The following is a 27,416-nucleotide window of genomic DNA, read 5'->3' as shown; positions in this document are numbered from 1 at the left end:
TTCTGAGTGGAAAATGTGCACAAAATCACAAAATATATGTATATCGAAGCATCTAGTTAGTTTAGAAGTATTGGAGATTTTTATTTTCCTCTTTTGTTCATCTGTACTTTCTCTTTTTTATCAAAGTATAGTTGACTTACAGAATTATGTTAGCTTCAGGTGTATGACAGCGATTCAAGATTTTTACAGATTATAATCCCTTTAAAGTTACTAAAACATAAAGGTTGTATTTCCTTGTGTTTATGTATTTTATACATAATAGTTTGTACCTCTTAATCCCCTACCCTTCTCTTGCTCCTCCCCTCTCTCCTTTGCCCACTTGTAACAACTAGTTTATTCTCTGTGAGTCTGTTTCTGTTTTATTAATTTCATTGTTTGTCTTATTTTTCAGATTCCACATATAAATGATAATATAGTGAAACAAATCAGCCATAGAAAGGCAAATATTCTGTTATCCCTTGTCTGTATTTTCTGACATTTCCACGAGTGGTATTTATTGTTTATACAGACACTGAGGCAAGGTTTTTAAAAATTATGCTGTGTATTAACAGCGAATGACAGAAACCCATTTGAATAAGGAAATGAGATTACCAATCAATGTTATTAATTATGTATTTAAATATAAGCATTACATTATACATATTTGTAAATAAACATAAATACTGCATATTACCTATATATGCAAATACATTTTATATGTACATATAATAGAAAAAGGATTGGAAACATATACCATAAAATGCTAACAAGCTTCAGTGATTATTTCTGGGTGTTGTGAAAATAAGCAATTTTCAGGGGTTCTGTGTGTGTGTGTTCCCTATTTTCCAAAACAGATGTTCAGCAAATGTTTTTCATTTGTAATAAACAAAAAGATTTTTTAAAAAATACACAACCCCTGAGATAAGGCGGGACGTCCTACAATGTAAGTGATGTCCCGTTTACCGGTCCAGCCAGCATCAGCACCCTTTTGTCACCTTTTTGGACCCTCCGCACTCACTCACAGGTGAGGTGAGCAAGTCCTGCTGATTCATTGTACCATGTTTGGCACTTCTCTCCTCTTGGTTTCCACGGCTATCTCTCTAATTCAGACTCTCCTTGCCGAGTCATGGCTTTCACAAGGACACGTCCCCACTCAGAGATGCCCACTGTTCCCCCAACGGACATGGAATTGAAACCCTCCCCCAACATTTCCAGGCATCTCACCCATCCTATTTCTTCATACACACCCTCCATTAGGAATCACAGCCAAACTGTCTCCTTACTATTGTCCAGATGCACTTTTTCCAGCTTCCATTTTGCTTGAAGGGCCCAGACAACCACCTTCCCAGAAATCTCTCTCCTCTCAAAACCCACCTGCCAGGACACGATCTCTGTCCCCACGGCCTCAGAGGAAATACACTTCTCCTTTCCAGCCCATTCATATTACACAGAATAACAGGAATAATACAAATAAATGTTCTTACCTAGCCTGTTACATTGTATTTCTCTAGCCCAGAAGCCTAGTTAAATCATAGAGAATGAAGGTTTGGATGCAAAGAAAGGGTTCTCCAAGACAGGACCCCAGTATGTGTCTATAAACACGATCCTTTAATAAGTGAACAGATCATCCCTTGCATAAGTGCAGGCACAGCGCCCTGGTCCCGCCTGGTCCCGCCTGGTCCCGAGAGCGCCACGTCTGGTCCGGGGAGAGCCCCTAGCAGAAGCCCACCAGGCGCAGGGTGCTGGGGAAGCTTCTGCGCATGCTCATGCACTTGTCCTGGTCGATGTATAGAGAGTTGGCCTTGACCGCCAGATCATGCTCCAGCGTGGCCTTGGTGTGGGCCAGCGACTGCAGTGTGTCCTCCGCGTCCCTCAGGCGCTGCTGCAGGGTCTGGATGGTGTCGTCCACCTCGTACACCTCGTTCACCAGCCTGCATGGGGAAGAGGTGCCCATTAGGCTAGTAGAGGTCAGGCTGGTCACTGCTCCACCGGGGGCGCCTGTGCTTCCCGCATTCCCGCCGGTCACCCCAACCTCAGAACTACTTCATATCGATAGGGACAGTATCGGCGCGCAGTTGCTTGAGACCAGGAGCGCCCCTGTGGTCCATAACCAGAATCCAAAAGGCTGGGGCACACCAGCGAGTTTTCATGCTCACATTGGTCATACACACACACATATTGAAAGCCGTATTTTTTTTTAAAAGGCCAACTTTTAAACATTTGATTTTCTTTTAAATAATAAAGATCTGGGGAAACTGAAACAGTTTCATTGTCATACATTGACGTTATCATTAAAAATGGTTTGCATAGTTAGGAAGAGGGGGACACTCGATTGTATTCAGTGGCTAGAATTCAGCCCAATCTGTTAACTATGGGGGAGGGGTTAGTTAATGGGATACTTCTCCAAATATGATGCCCCTCCCCCCACCAATGCCCCAGAGTTCCAGAGTAAACATGGAAATGTCAAAAACCTAAGAGAACATGAAAATGACAACGCATGAAATCAGCTACATGAGCCACGAAACAAGTTGCAGTTCTGATTGTGTGCTGATGAAAAAGATGACACATTTTTCCTTAAGACAGAAAGGAAAAAAGGCATGATTTTGAATTAAAAAAAAAAGAAATCTAGCATCTCCCTCTCAAATTATTGTAATCCATATTGTTTTCATTTTCATTTCTTTATCAGTGAATCTTTCCTCAATGTCTACTGGGCATTTGCAATTCTGCAAAAACAATTGGGCAAATGTTTTCCCTAACTTGTTTTTGACTTTTAATTAGCTTATGATATTTTTGTTAAAAGTAAGATTTCAATTTTTAGTAAGCTGTCTTTCTTTTTCTTTGTGATGTCTTCTATTGTGTTTATATTTAGAAACCTTTTCTCCTCCCAAACAACAATGAAGCAAGGACTCCTTTACAGTCTGATCTGGCCAATAATACCCAAAGGATATGACCACATGGTCAATCAAGAGAAAGCATATGAAACAGGTTACAAAATGACAATAATGATGATAATTAATCTATTGACTGCATTAGTTTATGTGTATATATACATGCATGCTCAGTCTCTCAGTTGTGTCTGACTCTGTGACTCCATGAACTGTAGCCCACCAGGCTCCTCTGTCCATGGAATTTTTCAGGCAAAATACTGGAGTGGGTTGCCATTTCCTCCTCCAGGGGATCTTCCCAACCCTGGGATCAAACCCACGTCTCCTGTGTCTCCTGAATTGGCAGACGTTTTCTTTACCACTGAGCCACCTGGGAAGCCAGTGAAAACACCAACTCCAAATTCATCAAATTTTGACCAGCAATTGAAAGCTAAAGTTTTCCTTATTTGGAGGTTCATTTATCAGGAGACTGGAGTGCATGAAATTAACTAAAATGTACCATAATCTAAAGAGAAGAGCGACAGTGAACAAATAGGGATGGGGACATCCCTGGAGCTAGAATATGATCTCATGATCATAGAAAAATATTTAGGCCATGTTTAAATCATTATACCAAGGCCATCTTATAGCTCCACAGAACTTTGCAACTGAAAAATAAATGTGAGAGGTCATCAAGCCAAGCTTCCTTGTTTTACAGTTGAAGAAACTAAACCCCAGGGACTGATGAACTGCCCTCCCTACGGGCACACATCCATGTTTATACACAGCATGGTCATCCAGGAAGATGGAAGGAAATCAGGGGCCTTGACAACCATAATAAAGAACTGGGTCCCATTTCCTGCCCGACCCGCTCAGCACCCAGAAGCAGAGAGCAGGGAAGTTGGCCTCTGCACTCTCTCCTGCTCATGAATTTGAACAAAGTGAAGAGTTTGACATGGAAGGATAAAGGAATGATTTCTTCATTGTGTTAACTTGTGTTGAATAATATTATGTGAGAACAAGAGGAAATAACATCAATGTCTGATGATAACAGACACCATAGCTGGATGATGGGGTACTACACAGCCATACCTTTTATAAAAGAATTTGTTCTTGCCTTGGGATTCCCTGGTGGCTCAGTGGGTAAAGAATCAGCTTGCAATGCAGGAGACATGGGTTCTATCCCTGGGTCAGGAAGATTCCCTGGAGGAGGGCATGGCAACCCTTGTCTAGAAACCTATGGACAGAGGAGCCTGTCGGGCTACAGTCCATGGGGTCCCAAAGAGTTGGACACGACTGAAGTGACTGAGCATGCATGCACATGGGGAAAGAGACTTAGAATATAATTTAATATTGGTTGAAAACATTAAGCCCCCAGCCCCAGGTTGGGGGGCACTGCAAAGCACCCCCAAAATGCTCATGCAAGCAACGACAAGCCTGTGCACACCCACACCGTGACTTCATCTCAGAACCTGACCTGTTTTCTTATGTTGCAATGGGGGAGGGGAGGAATTAAACTTTTGTGCCAAAGTTTCCTTTGGTCTAAAATCAGTAAATGCAGCATCTGAGAACAGAGCTAAAAGCATATTTTTGTTGCTGCTGTCAAGGTCAAGTTGGATTTTAAAAGTTAAGTTTCTTTTTTGAAGATCCCAGGGTTTACAATACCACTAGCAAAGAAACAGGTCTTCAGAGAGACTGTTGGATAGGGTTGGGGTAGGATTTACGAGGGCTCGCTGTTTATAATCACACTGGCCTGCTTCTCGTCTCGCATCCTTCACCGAGCTGTTTTCACTGCTTCAAAAGAAACCCTGAACCCGAAGGTAGGGACGGAGCAGGATTATATGAGTCTTTACTCCTCCAAGCCAAATATGTTAGTCTAGCGGGAAATTTATCTGTGAGAGATCTTCTGAAGAAAGACACATTAAAATATCAATTTCTTAAAAGGAATACAATTTCTTAAAAAGATACTTAGAATGCATCCTTGTTTTCCTATTGCTGTGTGAAGGCAGTGCAGAGGTATTACGCCTCCCTCAACTTGCACCATTACAAATACATTTTTCCTCCTCTTTCAAGGCCACGTTCCCCTCTCAGTTTCCTTATTTTTTTGGCAGACTGCACAGAGCCATTCCGCTGGAACCACTCCTTCTGGGGGAAATCACAGAACTGAAAAACAGTTTGCATTCAAATACAAATAAAACTACCATCGTTTAAAAAAAAAAAATCAAGATGAAGTACAGCAGAGCCTGGTCTGGCCTGCCACCAAGGATGCCAAGAATGTTTAGAATTGCTCTTGAAAGGACCCATTTAGAAAAACTTCAAATGCAAAGCAAAGTCTTGAAATGAAAACAGCACTTCTTCTCTGTCCCCACTCCCCTGAGTTCAGGGTTCTTATGTTTTCCTCATCCAGACAGCCAAAGGCTGCTTTCAGAATGCTCGATTGAAAAAGAAAAATAATCCCCTCCCTCAATAACCATCCTCATTTCCACAGTTGTTCCTCTGGGACCATATTTTTGGCAACGACATTTTAACAAGAAATCTTTATGGAAACAAAAGCTGGTTTTGTCCTGAAGTTGGTAAAGGAGCAGAGGAAACAGACACACAGCAGGGTCGCCAGGAAGTAAAGAAAAAAAAAAAAAGCAAATTCTGTTCAGCCGGGAAGGGGGAGAAAAGAGGAAAACGCATTCAGCATCTTAGAAGTGGCTGTAAACACCTCATTGTCTGATAACTGCAAAGTCAAATTTGACCATGACCCAAAACCCTTCCAGAAAGCAACCCTGTGCTGGTCTGATGGCAGCCTGGACAATTTCTCTCTCCCCGCCTCTACTTTCGATGACTTTGCAGAAATTGTCGGAGCATGAAACTGCAGCTCAGCTTTTCCTAATAATATTTGCATAAAACCACAATTCATGATCTAATCTAACTGGCCAAATGGGTGTGACCCCACTCACTACCAGGTTCCTGTAATAAACAGACACTTCCGACTGGCTGCCTCCGGAGTAGAGCCCATTTATCCTCTGAGATGGGCTTTGTGTGAGTAGGGGTTCTGTGGAGCCCACTTGGAGAAAGGTGGCCTGGGTGGGTGGCCTCCTCCAAGGGATAGCCAGACGACAGCTCCACTGAGAGAAACGCAGCTGCTGCGGGAGATGAAAGCCAGTGGCATGTGGTCTAGAGCCCGTCTCTCAGCATCCAACATAGACAACACTCGTGGAGGGGGCTCTGCAGTGATGCTTCCTCTGTGACCCTCAGGTTCATCTTCTTCTCCGAGAGCCAGATGTAGCCTGTGCTCAGCTACGCCATCCCACAGCGCATCCAGAAGCCAGAGGAGCTCAGTCCCAGGACGGGTGGTGCCAGGGGTCCCCCCCAATGAAAGAGAAGCAGAAGCAAATCGCCAACTTGGCTAAATGGAGCTCAGCAGCAGACAGACAAGGATTCTAACTATCCTCCCAGCAGGTGCCAGCCAGGAGACGTCCCTCAGCCCACGTCTGCCTCAGTTTCCTTATTTATAAAGTGAAGATCATGCAGGAGGTAAAGTATGCAGGACAGCGCCCAGCACAGAATAAGATCAATAATTGACAATGGCTCTGGTGATTGTCAGGCTTCCCTGGTGGCTCAGACAATATAGTACCTGCCTGCAATGCAGGAGACCCGGGTTCAATCCCTGAGTCAGGAAGATCCCCTGGAGAAAGAAATGGTGACTCACCCAAGTATTCTTGTCTGGAGAATTCCATGGACAGAGGAGCCTGGTGGGCTACAGTCCAGGGGGTTGCAAAGAGTCAGACTTGACTGGGAAACTAATACTTTCATGGTGATTGTCAGCATCACCACCTTTATCATCTTCATCATTTCTGGCTTCACAAAGACCCCCCTTATTGGACATACATATACCTATGGCTGATTCACATTGATGTTTGACAGAAAACAACAAAATTCTATAAAGCAATTATCCTTCAATTAAAAAATAAACAACAACAACAAAAAGATGCTCCCCCTTTCCTTCCCTCCGGGAAACACACAGCCTCACCCCCCTGCTTATTCCCTGGGTAAGAGCTCAGAGTCCTTTCATCCCTGGATAGAAGGGAACTCTATCGTGGAGAAGGCAGACGACAAGGCCAGTGGCCTCTTCCCTTTGCGCAAGTTCAAGTGCTGCCCCATCGCTCCTCCAGTTGCTATAAATTTGACTCGCTTCTACACAAATTGTTTCAAGACCTAAGCAGAGCCATGATGAAATCCAGAAAGAGGCAGACAGGCTGGTACTGAGAAATTGGAAATGAAGCCAGAATGGGGGTGAGGGTGGCCAAGTCCACACGAGGCCATCTAAAAGGAATCTTCCAGGTTAAAATGATAAGAATAAAATACACCTAGTGTCCAGCAGATGCAGTGTGGAGTCAGCTCCCTCCCACTGAGCACACGTGGGAGATGCTTGATGAAGACCAGCTGCTTTCAATTTCTACTGAGAACAAGAACAAACTGAAATGAGCTGAGCTGAGCTGTTGGGGCTTAGGGAATCCTAAGGATGCTCTGAGAAGGCAATGGCACCCCACTCCAGTACTTTTGCCTGGAAAATCCCATGGGTGGAGGAGCCTGGTAGGCTGCAGTCCACGGGGTCGCGGAGAGTCGGACACAACTAAGCGACTTGACTTTCACTTTTCACTTTCATGCATTGGAGAAGGAATTGGCAACCCACTCCAGTGTTCTTGCCTGGAGAATCCCAGGGATGGGAGAGCCTGGTGGGCTGCCATCTATGGGGTCGCACAGAGTCGGACAGAACTGAAGTGACTTAGCAGCAGCAAGGATGCTCTGAAGGACCACAGCAGGTATTAGCTACCCAAAGAGGTGAAAGAGAGCAGCGGTGGGAACAGACAAATAGGGTCTGGGGAGCTGGTGCCCAAAGTCCTTTTTCTGATGAGTCAGGGGGACTGAGAAGCTCACAGCGGCCAACCTCTGAGCTGCTTCCAAGACAGGAATCTGGTAACCCTGGAGATTCCAGGGAAGTGTAAAGGAACCCAGCACCTCCTCCACCCGCTGAAGGAGGCTACATGTTTGTTAACACTTTTCTTGTATGTAGTGTTGATGTCATTTCCTTTTTTCTCTAACCGTGGTAAAATATACATAACACAGAATTTACCATCTCAGCTCTCAAGTTCATGGCATTAGTACCTTCACAATCTTGTGCATCCATCACCATCTTCTATACTTCAAGAACTTATCATCCTAAGCTGCAAATACTAATGCCATTACTGACACTTTAAAGAAGGCTCCTGTCAAAGCTATGGTCTTTCAAGTAGTCATGTATGGATATAAGAGTTGGACCATAAAGAAGGCTAGACACTGAAGAATTGATGCTTTTGAATTGTGGTGCTGGAGAGGACTCTTGAGAGTCCCTTGGACTGCAAGGAGATCAAATCAGTCAATCCTAAGGGAAATCAACCCTGAATACTCATTGGAAGGATCGATACTGAAGCTGAATCTCCAACACTTTGGCCACCTGATGTAAACAGCCAACTCATTGGAAAATATCCTGTTGTTGGGAAAGATTGAAGGCAAAAGGAGAAGAGGGTGGCAGAGAACGAGCTGGTTGGATAGCATCACCAATTCAATGGACATGAACTTGAAACCTCCAGGAGATGGTAAGGGACAGGGATGCCTGCCATGCTGCAGTTCACAGGGTCACAGAAAGTCGGACACAATTTAGTGACTGAACAACAATGACAACAAAACAGCTCCAGCACCGAGACCATCACTAGGGTCCCCCATATTCCCGAGCTGGCGGACACGCCTTTGAAAGGAGCTCAGAGCTTCAGGCAGGCTGGGGGCTTCCCCAGAGGAGCCCAAGCAGACCCAGGAGGCGCCCCCCCATCACCATGACCCCAGCCTGGTCCTCCCCACCTCTCACCACCCACTCACCGCAGCTGAGCCATGTCTCTGCACAGTTCTATATTGGGTCTCCTGGTCCGCTCGTCCAGACGGGTCTGAGCCACCTTCAGGAAGGCAGACTTCTCCACGATGGCCTTCTTGATGGATTCTATAGTCATCTCTGTCTGGAAAATCTCCTGCAAGGTCTGTACCAGGAGAAGCAAATGCCTGAGACTTTGGTGCCGAGCCACCAACAACCTGCTTCCCACCCTGTGCATCTGGGACCCAGACTCCTCCTCTGCTGGGAACAGGGGTTCTCTGGGGGCCTCCTCCTTCCAGCACCATCTGGGGGGTACGGCACCTGCTCACACCCTCCAGAGAGCATCCTCCAGATGAGGCATGTGAGCACTGACACCACAGAAATGGGCAAATGCTGCAAACCCGAGCTCGCTGTCCTCCTTTCCCCAGATCACCGGCTGTTAGACATTGACTAGTGCACATCTGTACGTGCCCCAGAGGAAAGGGGGGCCAGGAACTTTGAGGGCACCCACTTCCCTCCCAAATTTGTGTGCCCGTAAGTCTTTATCTTCCTCCTGTCTCTTCTCACTAACCTCAAAGAGGCTTTCCTGCCAGTGGAAGATTTGCCTTGAAGCAAGCCAAGGTCAAGCTTTGGGGTGTCTCCATGCAAGGGAGGAGCGCTGGCGGTCTGGTAAGCCCGAATTTATATTTGTTTTGCCTTGGAAAAGGTCGCTCCAGTTACCTAAACCTGACTCCCTCCCCACCTGGGAAGCCGTTGAAGAGGTAATGAAGTTAAAATAAGATCATTAGGGCTGGTCCTGATCTAGTCCGACTGGTGTCCTTATAAAAAGAAGCAACTGAGACAGACGTGCATGCAGGGGAGACCACGTGATGATGCTGAGAGGGGGTGACCATCTACAAGTCTAGGAGAGAGGACTTAGAAGAAACCAACCCTACAGATAACTTGACCTCAGACTTCAGCCTCCAGGACTGTGAGAAAATAAATGTCGGTTGTTTAAGCCGCCCTGTCTGAGTGCTTTGTTATGGCAGCCTGAGCAAACTTAATACAGTGGTAAATAAAAATTTGTTGAACAAAGGGACTCCATCATGTCACCTTCTAAAACGTCTTTAGATGGCCTTTCACTGGCCAGGGGACCCTGCCTTTAGATGACCTCTCACTCCCCTTTAGATGCCTAGGGGATCGTAACCCTTCCCATCAATGAGATCCACGGTCTAGTTCCACCTAGTTTTCCAAGCTTCTCTTTCAGGACACACACTGTCCGTGCCAGCCAGACCAGGCTCTTTACAGACCTGACTCAACCCCTGATCCGCCACCTCTTGAGGTTTTGTTCATGATGCTGCCCCACCTGAATGTTCGCTTCTTCCTCCAAACCCCGAAAACAGTTTCTTTATTGGCTATTTGGCAACCACAACTTGTAATTTTCTATTGTTTTTAACTGTGTGTGAGCTTTTCAAGTTACACACACCTTCTCTACAAACATAAACTTCCTGGAACAAAAACTACCTTTCATCCATCTCTCTGCCCTTCACCGAAGTAGAAACTGTCTGGCCCAAATGTTTGTGACCCAAAGAATTCACCGTGAGAAGGGAAGATAAATTCTTGCAGCCTGGGAAGAATTGCGCCCTCAATCAAATAGTACCTCCTTAGAGAAACACAGCCAACAGTGTAAGGTTCTTAAAAAGAGAAACAGAAAGCTATATGCAGCATAATCCACAGAAATAATAAGAGCTCCAAGCCCGATACTAAGTAATACAAGAGCTCCTTGTTTATCTTGAAACCCACAAATTCTGCCTAAATCCTTCATTTTATTCTCCTTACAAAACAAAAGCACTTTAAAAAGTTCAATATCAGAAACATCTTGAACCACCTAATAGTTTCCTGTGTTTGGTTTTATATTCCAGGAAAAAAGGGGGCTGAAATAATTTAACAGAAAACGTCCCTGCCATATGTTCTAATAATAAATTCACTTGCTAGTCACATACAGTGATTCACTAAACTTTAATAATAATACTTTTGTAACTGTTAAATACTAGGAGCCTTTCATGATATAGTGCATTCTTTGTGTTCCCGAAACCAGTGGATTCCAGTTTCATGCTGACACCTGGCTACCTGGCTAACGTAAATGGTGCGCTTCCCACTGGTTCTCATTTTCTTTAGTCTGTATGGCTGGGAAGTTGTGTACCTTATGGTGGAGATCTGGGGTCCCAGGGCCCCTGCCCTATCTCTCCAGGTCAGCCACGGGCCCACCCCCACTGCCAGGCTTACCTTTGCCAGGTGAGTCTGAATCTTATTTTTAGCATCCGCGGTTTCAGCGATGCGGTTGGTGAAAGCCAAGTTCACCTTGTTGAACTGATTCCACATCTCGTTGGCCGTCACCACCAGAAGGTTTTGGATATCATCTCTCAGTTTCGCAGAGGCGGCTCGCTCACTCTGGGAGCGAAGAATGTTGTCGTCGGTAAATTTGGCCCAGGACTCGGGCACTGAGACCCTGAAGAGAAAGGAAACAGATCCAGACAACGGAAACAATGATGAATCAGCCTAGACGGTCTGCAGGCAACCGTCCATCCGGCGAAAGGAAAAGAAAAAAGAAAAAACCAAATCGCTTGATTCTGGTTTTATTGCATGAAGTGTAAACATCAGAGCAAAGCGTCTTTTAAACCTGTCTTAATTGCTCCTTGTTTCACTGCTTACTCTGGAAAACCACAGCATATATTAAGTTCACTACCAATGTAGGGGGAGAAAGGATTGCTGGAGGGTGTGATTATGTCCATTCATTAGAAAGGTGTCTCACCAGCCCCATAAACATTATGAAAAACTATTCAACCTCAGGACTAATCAAAGAAGTACTGCTGAACCCTTTGTCAGAACAGCAAAGAGCTAAGAGAACAATTATTTTCCAATGAGCATGTTTAGAAACAGATTTGCTCATATCCTGCAGGTATATGTGTTAGTCGTTCTGATGTGTCAGACTCTTTGCAACCCCATGGACTGTAGCCCGCCAGGATCCTCTGTCCTTGGGATTTCCCAGGCAAGAATACTGGAGTGGGTTTGCCATTTCCTCCTCCAGGGGATCTGCCCGACTCGGCGGTTGATCCTGCATCTCCTGCAGTGGCAGGCATTCTTTACCGTCTAAGCCACCAGGGAAGCCCTGTCCTGCAGGTAGGAATGTTGAATTGCTACAGGCCTGATGGAGAGCAGTGTGAACTGAATCTCTCAAATGTCATAACCCAGAAATTCCACTTCTAATTGACATGTAACATTACATCAGTTTCCAATGTGCAACATAATGATTTGATTTATGGATATACTGCAAAATGCCCACCATAGTAAGTCTAACTGCATCACACCCAGTTACAAATCTTTTACTTAGGATGAGAGTTTTTAAAATCTCTTCCTGATGACTCAGACAGTAAAGAATCTGCCTGCAATGCAGGAGACCCAGGTTCGATCCATGGATCAGGAAGATCCTCTGAAGGAGAGTATGGCAACCCACTCCAGTATTCTTGCCTGGAGAATTCCATGGACAGAGGTGCCTGGCAGGCTACAGTCCATGGGGTCGCAAGAGTCAGATAGAACTGAGTGAGCACACACACAAAGAAAGGTAACACAGGGTTATCAAGATGCAGAGAGACAGGTCCTCTCATAGAGAAAAGACCATCCATCCCAGATCGCATCCAGGGGCCTAGCAAAGAAACCATGGACAGGGCAGGTCTAACAAAGAGTGGAAATAAATTATTCTACGTTCAACTGTTTTTCAGCTTGTACTCCTATCACCCCACCCCCCATTCAGGGCATCTAATATGCGGGTAACACTGTATTTTCCTTATGCCTAATTGTGTTTTCTAGGTTTTCTGCCTCAAGCAGGTGCTATTTTCATAGTTAGGATTATAAACAACAAATAATTCTTTTACAAAAGATCACAGGATACAAGTGGCCACAGAAGGTGAGCTTACTGAGGACCCATCCACAGCAGGTGAGTCTTACCTTTCTGTGTCCTCCCATGACTTCCAACTTACCTGTATGCTGCATCCCTTGGAAAGCAGAGAGAATGAATTCAGTGGCATGGAAATCACAGGCAGCCTGTGCCTACTTACGTGGCATCCACCCTCTCCACTCCACGGAAGTAGCTGACGCCATCCGACGTGTTTCGCAGATGGTGGCATTTATCATCGATCCTGTAAGCCGACTGCTTGTCACTCAGGTCCTTCTCCAGCTCGTGCTGGGTGGCTCTGTTGGCTCTAAAAGGCAGAAAGAGCCAGAGCTTCAGGCTTAGGAAACAATATCACACAAGGAAGCGTGACTGCCCTTCTGGGTGGGGAACCACCCCTACCCCTACCCCCATCCCCACCCCCATCCCCACACCCACTCCCTCCCATGACCTCCCATGAAAGTCTGCTCCTTCACACAATGTCCAACTTCTCCATTAAAAGGAGCTTCCCCTGCAACCTAGACATCCATCAACATATGAATGGATAAAGTTGTGGTACATGTATGTGGTGGAATATTACTCCATGAAAAGGAATGAATTCGAGTCAGTTGAACTGAGGTGGATGAACCCAAAGTCTGTTATACAGAGTGAACTAAGTCAGAGACAGAAAAACAAATATTGCATATTAAGGCATATATATGGAATCTAGAAAAAATGGTACTGATGAACTTATTTGCAGGGCAGGAATAGAGACACAGACGTACAGAACAGACTTGTGGACACAGCAAGAGGAGGAGAGAGGGTAGGATGAATTGAGAGAGTAGCACCAAATCATTCATTACCGTACGTAAAATAGAGAGCTAGTGGGAAACTACTGTAGAGTACCGGGAGCTCTGTGACAACCTAGAGAGTGGGAATGGGGGGGACACATGTATACCTATGGCTGACTCACATTACTGTATGGCAGAAACCAACACAACATTGTGAAGCAATTATCCTCTAATTAAAATCAAGGAGCTTCCCCTGGAGATGTCCATACACATGAGTGGTGAGAACTCTGTCCACACTGCCCCTGCTATGGGCAGAAGATGTGAGGACACACAGAACTGCATATCTGCAGCCCCTCAGGTTGGCCCCCATCTTCCTAACACACAAACCGCCCAGACAGGACACTGGTTTGCAGCAATCTGTCCACATCTGTGCTTCCCTTTCCTTCTGCCTTTTCCTCTTCTACATCCTAACCCCTTTCTCTTCTATCCCTGGAGAGCAATCCCCTGTAAAGTTATTAGGAATTCAGAGTCAGCCTCCTTCCATCTGTAAATGACCTCAGTTTGTGGTCACCCCAGGTCTGACAGGTTTGCCAGGAGATAGAAACCAAGAGTCAAAATGAACCTCCCTGGCAGGAGCCAGTGTGCAGAAAGAGATCAGGAATTTCGGTACCCAAGCTCATGCTCCAGCGGCCGCCCTCCTGGGAAGGATAAGCCCTTGGTGAGCTCTGAGATGCTATAATCACACAGTGCCTACTCAGCACCCAGGAAGCAAAATGGACAAAGCAAAGGTCTCCTCCCTAGAGAAGCATACATCCTACTGCAAGGCAACAGGCAGTCCCCATAAGGAGTAGGCAAATTCTGTGGCTTGTTAGCGGAACAATTCAAAAAACAAAGCAGGAAAGGGGGGCCAGGGATGTGAGTGATGATTTTAAACAGGATAGTCAGGGTAGGACTCCTAGAGGAGGTGGTGCTTGACCCAAGACTTGCAGAGGGAGAACCAGACCAGATGAAGCCTTACTGGCCATTGGAGGGAGCCAGCTTTTCCTCTTAGGTGGAACGAGAGACCACTGACTTACGTTCTTAAAGGATCATTCTGATGTGGGATTGACAATAGACTTCAGGGGACAGAGAGGTCCCATTAGCAGACACGTGCAGTTACCCAGGTGGGAAACAGTGGTGGCTTAGACCAACAGGGCGGCAGTGAAGGAGGTGAGAAAGGCTTAGATTCTGGAGATGCTTTAAAGATAAAACCAGGGGACTCTCCTAAGAGATCAGACATCGGTGAAAAAAAATAAAAATAAAAGTTGATGTTGAGTCACTGGAATAGCAGGAAGCCATCAGTGGAGGTGGGCGAAATTGAGGGGTGGGGGGGGAAGAACACAGAAGGTCTTGCTTAATATCTGAGTGTCTATTAAACATCCAAGTGGAGATACGAAGTGGGTTGTTGGAACTGGGGAGAAAGTTCTGGGCTAGAGTAAAAATTGAGGAGGCAATTGCATAAATCACATACAGAGAGCCCCGAAAGAAGAAAAGAACTGGATAATCCTAGTCATTTCTGAATTCTGGTCTCAGCACAGAAAAGCCACCCAGGAAAACCTGCATGGGACTGAACCAGCTGATTTCTAACTTGGCCTGTGCCTTTGGGTACTTCACCGGACCTGTCAGAGCTCTTAATTTTGTGGTTTGTAAAGTAGAAACGAGGGTAGCGGTGTGCAGGTCGTCTGCATTTTGTGAGTTCTAAGTCAGTGCATCCGTGTACACAGGAAGAGAGAGGAGGGGGCTGCCTTCCTGCTGCTTCTCGAGTCCAGTCTCTCGCCAGAGGCTACTGGGTTGAATCTCTGGGACTCGAAGACCTTCCTCATCTGTGGTCTGGGACCAAGATGCTCCCCAGGCTTCCTCTCTTGGGCTGACACCCTTGACCTTCTCTGACCTGACTTCAGAACTGCCTTAGGAAGGTCTTCTCTCCATCCACCACCTTAGCGCCCGAGACGGGAGAGATCTATGCTGCCATGTTGCTTTCTAATGAGACTCCATCCTCAGCTGAGATCCTCACTGGTCTTGTTGTTTCTTCTTCATCATTCCTCCCAAGACAAGTAGAGTTGAAACCCCTCTCCCATTGCCTCTACTAGACCAAGTCCAGTAACCATGTTAGGGATCCCAGCCCCCATCTCCTGGATGGAGAAACCATCCCAGGAAATTAGGTGGGCATTTTGCCCACTGTGTATTAAAGAGCAGAGGATATGGAAGATGAGCAGCAGATTTTAGATTATGGGGAAAAAAATGAAGATTAGGAACTGGACCAGAAAAAAACAGAACAATCATTGGAACCACACTCAACTGATTCTGCAATTTCCAAGGAGCAGAAACCAGAAATTAATATCACAGCTGCTGTGTCTTACATCCACTTACTTAACCAAGCCATGGGCAGTCGGCCATCCACAACCAGTCCTTACCTATTTCTGAATTAAGCCCTTTCAATCACAGTTTGAAAGACACCTTAGCTATCTGAACCTGACTGACCTTCACAGCATCCATCCTGAAGGTCAGCAGACCGAGAAAAACCACCACTTTCAGAGCACCTGTTCCCTTGCCTACATCACACACTACTGCTGACAACATCAATACAGGCAGAAAGATCGTTCCCTTTGTGTGACATATTCCACCCTAATTCTTTCCATGGCCATCATCAAATGCATGTTGATCTTTCTAGTCCTTTCAGCCAGTACTGTTTCTATGCTGACAGTTGTTATCATGGCTTCAAACACTCCTTTGACTATCATTCTTTGCCCTCAGTCTCCACTATAAATATTAAGTACCTACTATCTACTATAGCGTTGGACAGAGGAGCCTGGTGGGCTACAGTCCATGCACTTGCAAAGAGTTGGACACGACTGAGCAACTGAATTGAACTGAACTGAACTCTCTACTATTGCCAAGAGAAGAAGAATTTGTATTTGGTTAGAGAGGATGGGTAAATGATTGCAATGCCATGGATGTAGTGAATGCAATGATGTCATCACAGCACCAAGGACCATGTACCAGGGTTGCCAGGAAACCAGAAAAGGCTGTTTTTGAGGAGGAGCAGAGAGTAAATATAAAAGTGAAAGTGAAAGTAGCTCTCAGTCGGGTCTGACTCTGTGCGACCCCACGGACTATAGCCTGCCAGGCTCCTCCGTCCATGGAATTCTCCAGGCAAGAATACTTGAGTGGGTAGTCAGTGCCTTCTCCAGGGGTAAATATAAAAGTGTCACAATTCATTGCTTTTCCAGCTGTTGATCTGAACGTGTACAAGTCAATCTCTTATCAAAAAATGAAATCTTTTGAGTTAAAAGAAACTTCGGTCATACTTCAAGTTAGGACAAAAATCCTTTCCAAACCATTGCAAAAAAATATTTCTTAAAATAAAAATGTAAAGTAAATATCCCAAATATTCATCTTAACCTGTAAATAAAAACATATAAGTGCATATGGATGTGTGTCCATGTATAAGAAATCCTTACATAATAAGCTAATAGAAATCTGATTGGGAGGCATGGAAGTACAGCTTCATGAAAGATTTTTAATTGTATAGAGAAGATAAAGTTCTTACGCCAGTTGGGCAATGGCCTTGTCCAAATACAGCTTCATCCTTTCTTGACAACACAGAATAATATCAACTTCCTACTCAATTGAAAAAAAAAGGAACATTAATGTTTTGATTATTGAACATAATGTTCAAAGTCAACAATGTAACAAAACATCAATGAAGGAAAACTTTGTTACTGAGAGAATTGTGACATAAAATAAGAAAATAATTTGATACCCCCTTATTTATCTATATGCCCCTATGACATTGCTGTCTCAGTAGTAGACTGAAATTCACCCTTTACAGGGTTATTGGGAAACTATATTATGAAACAAGCTGGGACAGGGGTAAAATTTTAGGAGTTTTCTTTATCTTTTATTGCTGGAATCTAATTAAATCAATGGATCAATTAATCAAATTCTGGTGATGCACAAGGCTAAATTGAATGCATGGCTTCTTCTATACCAAGTACTCTTCCAAGAAAAGCAAATTTGGGAGGGAAAAGGATAGCCTAAAAGGCAGTTCTCTCTGGAAGTGCATGTGACTTTCAAATGACCCAGTTTTATGTTCCAGATAGAGCCCAACCTCCACCCTGGGAGGCCAGTCCTCCCCTCGGCCAGCCTCTGCCCTCAGCCCAGCTCCTATACTGGTATAAAAAGCTGCACTATCCACACCATCTGCTTGGCCACACACGTGGTACTTTGATGCTGCTAGAATGTATACACTGTTGACATATGTTGTAGCAGAGACTGTTTCAATATTTACTTCCCTTTGAACTTCATATTCACATATCAGAACCCTAAATAGCACCAAGAAGACATTTAAGAAGTGCACATAAGCACTGTTGCCACTTTTTCAAGTGAAAAATGATCATACCAGCCTATTGAATAATGAACCCCTGAACACTCTCCTGTGATATAAAACAATACTGCAATGAACAACCTCAAAAATATTTAGAAAAAAGGGATGCCTTTTTTCAAGGATTTGACAAGTGCAGCCAAGTTGCCCTTCAGAAAAGTTATCCCCAATTATTAATCTAACAATAAATGAAGGTGAATTTCCTTTCCTCGCACACCCAGTGGACACTATGAATGCTCTCAATCTTTGCCAACGTGACAAGCCCCCCACATAAAAGCACACTTGTCCAGATTTGCATTTTTATATTATCACTATGTATTTGTTCATGATTTGACTTTCTTCTTTTGTGAACCACCTGTTCATGTGCTTGTAAACCTTTTCTGCTATGTTTTTCTTATTTATAAATATTCTTATATTTAGAATTCAATCTTTTCCCATTATATGTCATAAGTACAACATGTGTCATAAAATATTTTTTTTACCAGTTTGGTCCTTGCATTTGTATTTTGTGTGTGGTGTTTTTTGATACAGACATTTATGATTTCTATGGTGTTAAACTCTTAAAAGTTCCCCCTTTGGGTTTCTGCTTTCATTAATTTGATTTAAGTGTCTTCTCTTCAATGTTAATTATTACTCAACCATATAATCTTCTTATTCTTTCATTGCTTAATTGGTGAACATAAAAATATTATGCCTAGAGCTTATTTCAGTGATGAGCCTCCTGCCTGATCCTCCAATACTCTGAATGATTGGAGTAAATGAAAAGCTAAATTCCCACCACATGTGACCAAGTTGCCCTGCTCTTACAGGCAGCAAGGATTTCTCACATGTTCCCATCGTAGGCTGTGCATGTCTTTGATTTTTAGTACTATTCAGTCTTCATCTTTCTCTCTGGCTTGGTGTGTGTGTGTACACAGAGGTGTTGACAAAGGATCCATGGAATACTGCTTAGAAAACACCACTTAAAACCCAAATTCTCAGTAAGCTTTTACGCTATGTGTACACGATGCACACAGAGGGAATTCCTGGAACTTCAAATGGAAAAAAACTACATTTAATGAAACACTTGCTATAGGATCCTTCAGCGGTAGTTTTTACATCTGAATTTAAATAATGTCATATGGTGAATGTCATGGTTGGAGGTAGAAGGCTTCATGGGGATAGGGAATGCCTGAAACCAAAGACTTTTGGAACCTGTTCCCCAACGCTAACACCTACGAATTCGTACTCATCCATGGACCTCCAGGAAATGCTCCCAATGGAAGCAAATGCAAGTCAAACGCCTTATCCCCTCAACCACCCATGAAAAGAACGTTTACAGAAGATGATGGACACAGACAAGAGGGCAGAAGTGTGAAAAGAGCCCAAGTGTAATCAGATCAATAGCTACCGCCCGACACCCAGGGAAGCAAACAGAGATCACAGCAGGAAACCCAAGAACAGCACACTAGGAGCCTGGCAAGTGGGCCCACTCCCTCTGGATCCTGAACTTGGGGAGGATCAATAAACCCCATGAATAAAAGGGTCACGGTGACTGCTCTGCATTTCTCAGAGTCTCAGTGATCAGAGTAAATATGTCATGGCTTAAGATGGAAAGAGAACAAGGAGTCGCATCCAGGCATTTGAAGAATCTTGAATGAATCCTACTCTTTGAGCAGGTGAAACCTTTGTGAGGCATCTTGTTACGGTTCTCCTCTCGGGAGCTATATAATCTTGGGATGGGGAGAGGGGTTGGGGGAAAGAACAGAGACTTCACAGCCTTTGGCTTCCCCTCACCTCAAGCGAAACCCCGCCTTGTCGCCTCACACTCCTGGGTCTTGGGTGGGATAATGGTTAAAGACATTCTTTGGCATCAGATAGCCCAGCTTCAAGACTGGCTTTGCAGATGCTGGGACCAAAGGCAGATTATAAACTAAGGGAGATAACACTTACCTTTCTAGGCTGCAGGGTAGATAATTACATGCCTTGCAGGTGAAAAGCTCTCAATAAGGCGTGGACCTTATACAACATGACATGGGTCATAGAGCGTGACTCAGAACTTGATCCTCACGTACAATGTGGGCTCCGCCCTATTCTCAGCTGAGGGACTTCAGCCAGGTCACAAGAACCCTGAATGCTGACCACACGTGTGGCTGTGTGCTGACTCGGCTACACCCTGAACTGTGGACATACAGTCATTTCTGGGACCTCACTGTTAAAACCCAGACCCTGCTTCTAGCGGAGTGTCGTTCTATGTATCCATGTTAACTGAACCTTTTTAAGTTTGGGGAAAGTGGGTCATCTAACACACTCTTAACAGAGTGAAAGTGAAAGTTGCTCAGTCATGTCCGACTTTTTGCGACCCCGCGGACTACACAGTCTATGGAATTCTCCAGGCCAGGATACTGGAGTGGGTAGCCTTTCCCTTCTCCAGGGGACCTTCCCAACCCAGGGATCGAACCCAGGTCTCCCACACTGCAGGCAGATTCTTTATCAGCTGAGTCACAAGGGAAGCCCAAGAATACTTAAGTGGATAGCCTACTCTTCTCCAGTGGATTCTCCCAACCCAGGAATCAAACAGGGGTCTCCTGCATTGCAGGTGGATTCTTTACCAACTGAGCTATCACGGAAGAGGTTACTAAAATCAAACTTTAAAAATCAAACTGTAAGTCCAATTGTGGAATCTGGATGATGGCAAATATCACCTATAGGAGTAGACTCCATTTCTTTGTGGGGTTGTTTTTGTTTTGGTTTGGTTTTGGTTTTTTGTTGTTGTTGGGGGTTTTGTTTTGTGGAATCTTAGTTCCCCAGTCAGGAATCAAACCCATGCCCCATGCAGTGTAAGTGTGGAGTCTTAACCACTGGACTACCAGGGTTTCTATATACAGTGTTTTGTAATGATGATACTCTCAAATTTTCATGTATCCTTGAGTTTGGGATGCAGAAGGTATTTCCTTAGAGATCTGCATTCTCAGTATTTGTTCCTCCATCACTTGAAGTTGACCCATCACCCGGTCAGTTGTGAGGGGGCTGTAGTCCCCCAACCTATTTAGAGGCGAAAATCCCAGATAGGGGAGGCATGTCTTGCTACTGGTGGTAAGAACCCAGTCAGACATTCTTTCCATGCTGGCATCAAGGTTCTATTCAATACTGTCTCAGAGCAGAATCCTCCTGGGACAGAGTTGTAGAACCAGTAACAGGTCCCTCAATAGGAAGGGAAGGCAGAAGGCATCAGGGCCCAAGAACAGTTCACTTTCAGGCTTCATGAATGTGAATGAAAAAATGAGTTACCAACGGACATATGTTTGGCACTTGGGGATGCAGAATGAATGCTTAATAGAGTATGCAAGCTGAAAAACAGAAACGGGGTACCAGGTACATAAGACCTGAAACCTTTCAGGAATGGCAGAGACCTTGTGAGAGAGAGCCTAGGAGGTAAGATCAGAGAATGGAGAACAAAATCATCTTCAGTTGGTGGGAGGTGGAAGAGAGCCCAATGGGAGGACCAGCACCACGCATCAGATATAACTATAAGCTTCTGGATGGCAATTTCGCTGCATGTCAAAAGCTCTACAAATGCATGTACCCTCTGACAAATCAATTACATTTTCAAAAATGTATTCTAAGGAAATAATCAGAAATACATACAGTTATTAATACCATGCCTGTATGAGGGCAAGAGCCACTTGGAAATCTCTGTACCTTCCCCTCTGTTTGGCTGTGAACCTAAAAATGCTCTAAAATATTGTCTTAAAAAGTAGCACTACCTTTCCAAATCTACATTTAAGAATAAACACCACTGAGCATGTATCCCATCAAAAAAAGTACGTTCAAATTCATAGATATAGTATAATTCTAATCTTGAAGACATGTTTGTGTGTCTTCAGATTGGGTGACGTCTACCCAAGCATGATTACAAAGAAGACCAAAACACTCTAAAATGAATAGTCATTCCTAAGTGAACTTTGAGTGATTTTTATCTTTTCTTTTTTTATCTTCTTTATCTATTTTTATATTTATTGCATTTTTCAAATTCCCTCAGGAAATATCTATTACTTTTATAAACCCCCCAAAAATATATCTTTATAAAAAAATAACATACTCCTACTGTATAGCACAGGGAACTAAATTCAATATCTTATAAAAAAAATCATAATAGAAAAGAACATGAAAACATATACATACATATGTATATTTTATACACACACACACACACACACACACACACACTCACTCATATATGAATCACTCTGCTATACACCAGAGGCTAACAAAGTGAAAATTGCTCAGTCGTGTCTGACTCTTCGCGACCCCAGGGACTATATAGTCCATGGAATTATAGTCCAGGCCAGAAATACTGGAGTGGGTAGCCTTTCCCTCCTCCAGGGCATCTTCCCAACCCAGACACTGAACCCAGGCCTCCTGCATTGCAGGCAGATTCTTTACCAGCTGAGCCACAAGGGAAGCCCAAGAATACTGGAGTAGATAGCCTATCCTTTCTCCAGTGGATCTTCCCAACCCAGGAATTGAACCGGGGTCCTCTGCATTGCAGGTGGATCCTTTACCAACTGAGTTATCAGGGAAGCCTGTTGTAAATCAACTACATTTCAATTTTAAAAATTAAATGTATTTTTTTCTAAATGCTATAAATATCTGATACTATAGCTCCTTACTTATAAGTGTCTTTATGAAACATTATTTTTGTTTCTATACGTTAAATGGTAAATGCACATTTGCAAGTGAGTTTGTTATTGAAGGATTTGCCCCATATTTACCGTCAGCAGCTCTTTTTCCACTTCATCATGAACTAGATCAATTCCCATTCTCTTCTCTCGATGAAATAGACATTCTCGGGCTACCTACAGACACAGAAATAATGGGAAACACTAATACAAACTGACTAAAATCAGTGACTAGCACTTCTAATAAACCTGTTTCTAAGACAAGTCAATAAATACTCCCAATACCAACTTTTCTAGCCATTTTGTTGAAAACCAAACAAGAAACTCACTGTGACAACTAAATGAATCCCTACTGCTAGTGAAAAGGTAAAGAGTTTGAAAAACTACTGATTTGGAAAGTTGATAAAATGAAACAGATGGTGTCCTACCTAATCCCCACAGATCATCTGAGAAAATTATGTGGCATCAATTCCTTCTAGAGAATAGTTCAATAACCCAAATCATAGTCTTCAAGATATTATTTCTAAATATTTTCTACTGAGAAGTGAGAGGAATAAACAAGTGATTATTTAAAGACACCAAAACATTTGTGAAGCCAAAAATCCAGGTGATTATTAAGTACCATTTATTGCTTTCCTAATTATAAAAATAGTACACCTCAGTCATTAAATAGAAAAAAAGAGAGAAGTTGAAAATGTTATTCATACTCTTATCACCATTGTATTTGCTTTTAACAAAACAGAAGTTATAATGCCCTCATAATTTTACATTTTAGGATTGATATTAAATAGTAGACCTGAAATAGTCTTTGAGACAAAGTATGTTAACGACTCCAATAGAAAACAGCTTAGGTAGCCAACAACTAAATTATGTATGAAAGAACATTATGTGTTAAAATACTATTTTTCAAAGAGTATTTCATGATGTGGGATGACTGTATAATGTTAAAAATTTTTAGAGCATAAAATATAATAGTATGTACATCATAATCTGGATATAATGTCATTGAGCAAAATCTTGGAGTGAATCTCTAATTTTTTAATAGTACAATGTACACTTACTAGAAGATGAATTAATGAGTTGAAGGAAATTCTTTTTTTTTTTTTGAAATTGTGTTTTTAATGTGTATTACAAAACTGCTTTCCAGCAAGTTTCTTTTTTTTTTTTTTTACATAGTATGTGCTTTTTTAATACCAGGAGAAGCATCCTCTGAGAGATCAGGCAGACCCTTGATTAACATCCCCTTCATGTTTATGCTGGTAATACTTCTAGCTTTATATGTTTCTTTGGATTTTTAAAAGTATGCCGTGCTGAGCACTGCCAAAAACGAAATGTTTGCTGCTTTCATGGGCTCCTGGTCTAACGAGGGCTTCAGCCACAGGTGGAAATGTGATCTAACAGGCCCTGGTGGAGGAACACTGGGTGCCCTGGAGCCCAGGGAAGGCTTTCCTTAAGAGGGGACATTTGAGCAGAGCCCTGAGTTCCCAGCAAAGGAAGGAAACAGCTGCATGGCATGTTTGGCCATGGGGTATAGAGTCTGCACAGGAGCAAGGGGGGAGCCTGAGTCAGGTGATCCTGGGGTGGAGGTACCCCAAGGGGTCAGGCCTAGGAGATAGACGAGCATTATAGGTAGATGTGTCATTGCCCCTCATCCTACCCAGGGTGCCAGAACTTCTACCCCAGGGCAGGGGGTGAAGTCACTGTCCCTCTGGGCACAGCCATTGATGAAGGTAACTCCCAAATGCCCCTTCAGACACGAATGGGCCCCCTCTCAAGGAGACAGACTTGAAAGGCTGCCACTGGGCACATGAAAATCCTTTGTGTCTCGTCCTGATGCTGAGAGGGCCCTGCAGGCAGGCCTGGGGCCAATCTCCGTGGCAGGTCAGCTCCAGTCCCCCCGATTCCAGCTGTGCGGGTGGGATGCTGGGCATCTCACTGTCCCTCCTGCAGGCTCAGGGCAGCACACGTTCCTCGTGGCACCCTCTGGCCACCGGCTCCATCTTTTCCCAGCAAGTTTCTACTCATCCATAGTCTACTAGCAATATGTGGAGTATCTGTCTTCTGCATTTTTGCTGACCCTATACATTATCAGTTTTCATTTTTGCACATTTGAATGAGCCAAAGTTTCACTTCATGCCTTAGCTTGCATTTGTTTCAGCTTGCAAGTTTATCATTGAGTTTTAATATTTTTTCTTACATACAGTGGGCCATCTGTATATCCTCTTTTGAGATATATCTGTTCATGTGACTAATTCTCATTTTAATTAGGGTCTTCTGCTACTGTGCTGATTGTAAATGTTTAAACACACAAGATGTCTGGACCAAAACAACTGCAGAAAAGAAATTTAAATTATACCCATCTTATGGAAAGCAGTCATCACTGAAAGGAATGGTAAGGGAAGAAATTTAATCTCCTCTGGAATTAAGTAAAAGTAAGTGGCTATCATTTTAAGGCTTCATTAAAGTGGGAGTGGGAGGGATGTAGAACAGACCAGAAATCCTCAAAATGATCCAGAGCTCAGAGAAAGTACGGAAGGACTTCTGATCCCCCCAAAAAAAACTCATGGTAAGTTCATTTACAACAATCTCATTAGTGTCCTATAGACCTTTCTCAGGATTTCTGTGGTTCTGTGTATTTGTGTGCACTTGTGTTCAGTGAGGAGGAGGCACAGTGAGAAGTTACAGTGTGGGGGAGGGGTCTCCAGCAAACCCTCCAACCCACTAGACTTCCAGCTCCTCAATACTCTAATCTCTTCTACTACAGATGCCATAAAATAAGACCTACTGGAAATGCTTATCACTTGGAAAATGAGTTATACAAACATGGAGTAAAATGGTGTTATGTTAGCCTTGCCCATCCACATACATACAACTTCTCAAATAATTTGTCATTTGCACATCTTCAGAGACAAAATGTTTTCTTTCAATGGTAGTGGACAGAATGCAGTCAGGGTAAGGAGGGGAGCAACATACACTCAGAGGGTTAACTGTAATTGGATCTCCACTCAGAAACCTAATCAGAGGCCAGTAGCCAGATGAAAGGCTGCCTCTAAGACCACAGCTGGCTCAACCTCCATCCCATTTCTCTATTTAATCAAACTCATTCCATCTCCTAAGAAAGTCTCATTTGATCATTTCACTGTGCCCCAAAGTGGAATCACCACATGCACTCAGAAGGCATTTCGTTGACATAGACTAAAAGAACAGCTTATCTTTTTCTTTTCAAACAATGTTTATATTAGACCAGGGACAGCAATGACCAAGCAGCCTATTTAAGAGATGGGAAAATGGCATTTTCACCATAAAACACTGTGTGTCCTAAGAATGTCGCTTTTTCATACTGTTCATGGGGTTCTCATGGCAAGAATACTGAAGTGGTTTGCCATTCCCTTCTCCAGTGGACCATGTTCTGTCAGAACTCTCCACCATGTATGGTGGGAGAGCTGGACTACATATATGTATGGATGGATGTGAGATACAGTAATGTATGGACATGAGAGTAGGACTATAAAGAAAGCTGATTACTGAAGAATTGATGTTTTGGAACTGTGGTGTTGGAGAAGACTCTTGAGGGTCCCTTGGATGGGAAAGAGATCAAACCAGTCCATCCTAAAGGAAATCAGCCCTTAATATTCATTGGAAGGACTGATGCTGAATCTGAAACTCCAATACTTTGGGCACCTGTTGCAAAGAACTGACTCACTGGAAAAGACCCTGATGCTGGGAAAGATTGAAGGCAGGAGGAGAAGAGGATGACAGAGGATGAGATGGTTGGATGGCATCACTGACTCAATGGACATGTGTTTGAGCAAGCTCTGGGAGTTGGTGATGGACAGGGAAGCCTAGCGTGCTGCAGTCCATGGGATCACAAAGAGTCAGACATAGTGAGTAACTGAACTGAAGAATGTTGCTTTAATTATCCTGTGTGCAGAATTTTCTCTTTTTTTTTTTTTTTTTTTTTGGCTGTGCCACTGTGCTTGCGAGAGGAGATCTTTGTTCTCCAACCATGGATTTTACCAGTGACCTCAGCAGTGAAAACACAGAGTCCTAACCACTGGACCACCAGAGAACTCCCAAATTCTTTCTAGTTAAATGGCTGTTCTGAAAAAATGTGTGACAAATAGCAGTGGTTTTATCATCAATGAAACTTGTTACAGATATATTGATAGGGGCTTGGCTCCTACAGGTTAAGTGAAATATACTGCAATAGATAAATGATCTTGACAATTCAATGACTGGGTTATAATCCATTTAATAAAGCCTTATATTTACCTGAAGAGGGGCTTCTGTCTCCATCAAAGCCCTCTCCAATCTTTTCTTAAAGTCAGTTAGTTCATTTGTCTCTCCAATCATTGCATCCAACTCATGAATGATTTCAGATTTCCAAAACCCTATGTCGTTGACTCGTTCTCCCAAGTTTTGGGTGGAGTCCGCCTGGGTTTTTCTCGTTTGCTGGTATTTGTCTTGAATCAAGCGAGATGTGTCTACCCTTAGTCTCTCTGAATTGTGTCGGGAAGTGTTGGACTCTTGAAAGTTGGTTAGGTTGGACCTGTACCAATCGTCAGGTGTATACCTGGTGAAGAGGGTGGTTCTGTTGGAGACAAATGGTAGCATGGCGCTCTCGGACACCCTCTGAGATCTGGCGCAGTACGGATCCAAGGTTGGCCAGTTGGACGCTGCTTTATAGTATGTGCTTGGTCTCCAAGGCAGGCTCAGGCTATGGGTCAAATTGTAGTGGGGAAAGCGATCCCTGTAGCTTGAAGCCATGGTACTGATGGCTGGTAGGAAGTTGGTTGGTGTTGGTCTAGGGTGGGCATAAGTTGCCGTTAAGGTAGAACCTAGAAGCTCCATGATGCTCAAAGACTATGTGTAAATCTCTCCTGTTTAAAAGAGGTCAG

At 43.7% G+C, this 27,416-nt stretch overlaps 1 protein-coding gene across 1 annotated transcript; it reads right to left on the bottom strand.

The window, feature by feature from the left end:
• Positions 1 to 1,189: 1,189 nt before the first annotated feature.
• Positions 1,190 to 27,369, bottom strand: TEKT3 (tektin 3). The gene is made up of 7 exons (XM_065910665.1): positions 26,791 to 27,369; positions 22,612 to 22,695; positions 17,024 to 17,094; positions 12,831 to 12,974; positions 11,002 to 11,224; positions 8,748 to 8,902; positions 1,190 to 1,910 (listed from the first exon to the last, which is right to left on the bottom strand). The coding sequence occupies exons 1-7, from the start codon at positions 27,367 to 27,369 to the stop codon at positions 1,694 to 1,696; spliced, it is 1,473 nt and encodes a 490-aa protein (XP_065766737.1). The 3' UTR covers positions 1,190 to 1,693.
• Positions 27,370 to 27,416: the final 47 nt, after the last annotated feature.

The sequence above is a fragment of the Muntiacus reevesi genome, chromosome 18 (assembly GCF_963930625.1).
Source record: "Muntiacus reevesi chromosome 18, mMunRee1.1, whole genome shotgun sequence".
Classification (NCBI taxonomy): domain Eukaryota; kingdom Metazoa; phylum Chordata; class Mammalia; order Artiodactyla; family Cervidae; genus Muntiacus; species Muntiacus reevesi.
Note: the sequence above shows the minus strand (reverse complement) of the source record. Positions and strands in the feature narration are given on the sequence as shown.

What these genes read in the sequence shown, in the direction of transcription:
- TEKT3 (XM_065910665.1), bottom strand. Translation starts at nt 27,369, where the DNA reads ATGGAGCTTCTAGGTTCTACCTTAACGGCAACTTATGCCCACCCTAGA. An exon ending in TTCAGACTCACCTGGCAAAG is followed by an intron (nt 8,903 to 11,001) that starts GTAAGCCTGGCA and finishes CTCCTGGTACAG; the next exon opens with ACCTTGCAGGAGATTTTCCA. An exon ending in AGAGACATGGCTCAGCTGCG is followed by an intron (nt 1,911 to 8,747) that starts GTGAGTGGGTGG and finishes TTCCCCATGCAG; the next exon opens with GCTGGTGAACGAGGTGTACG.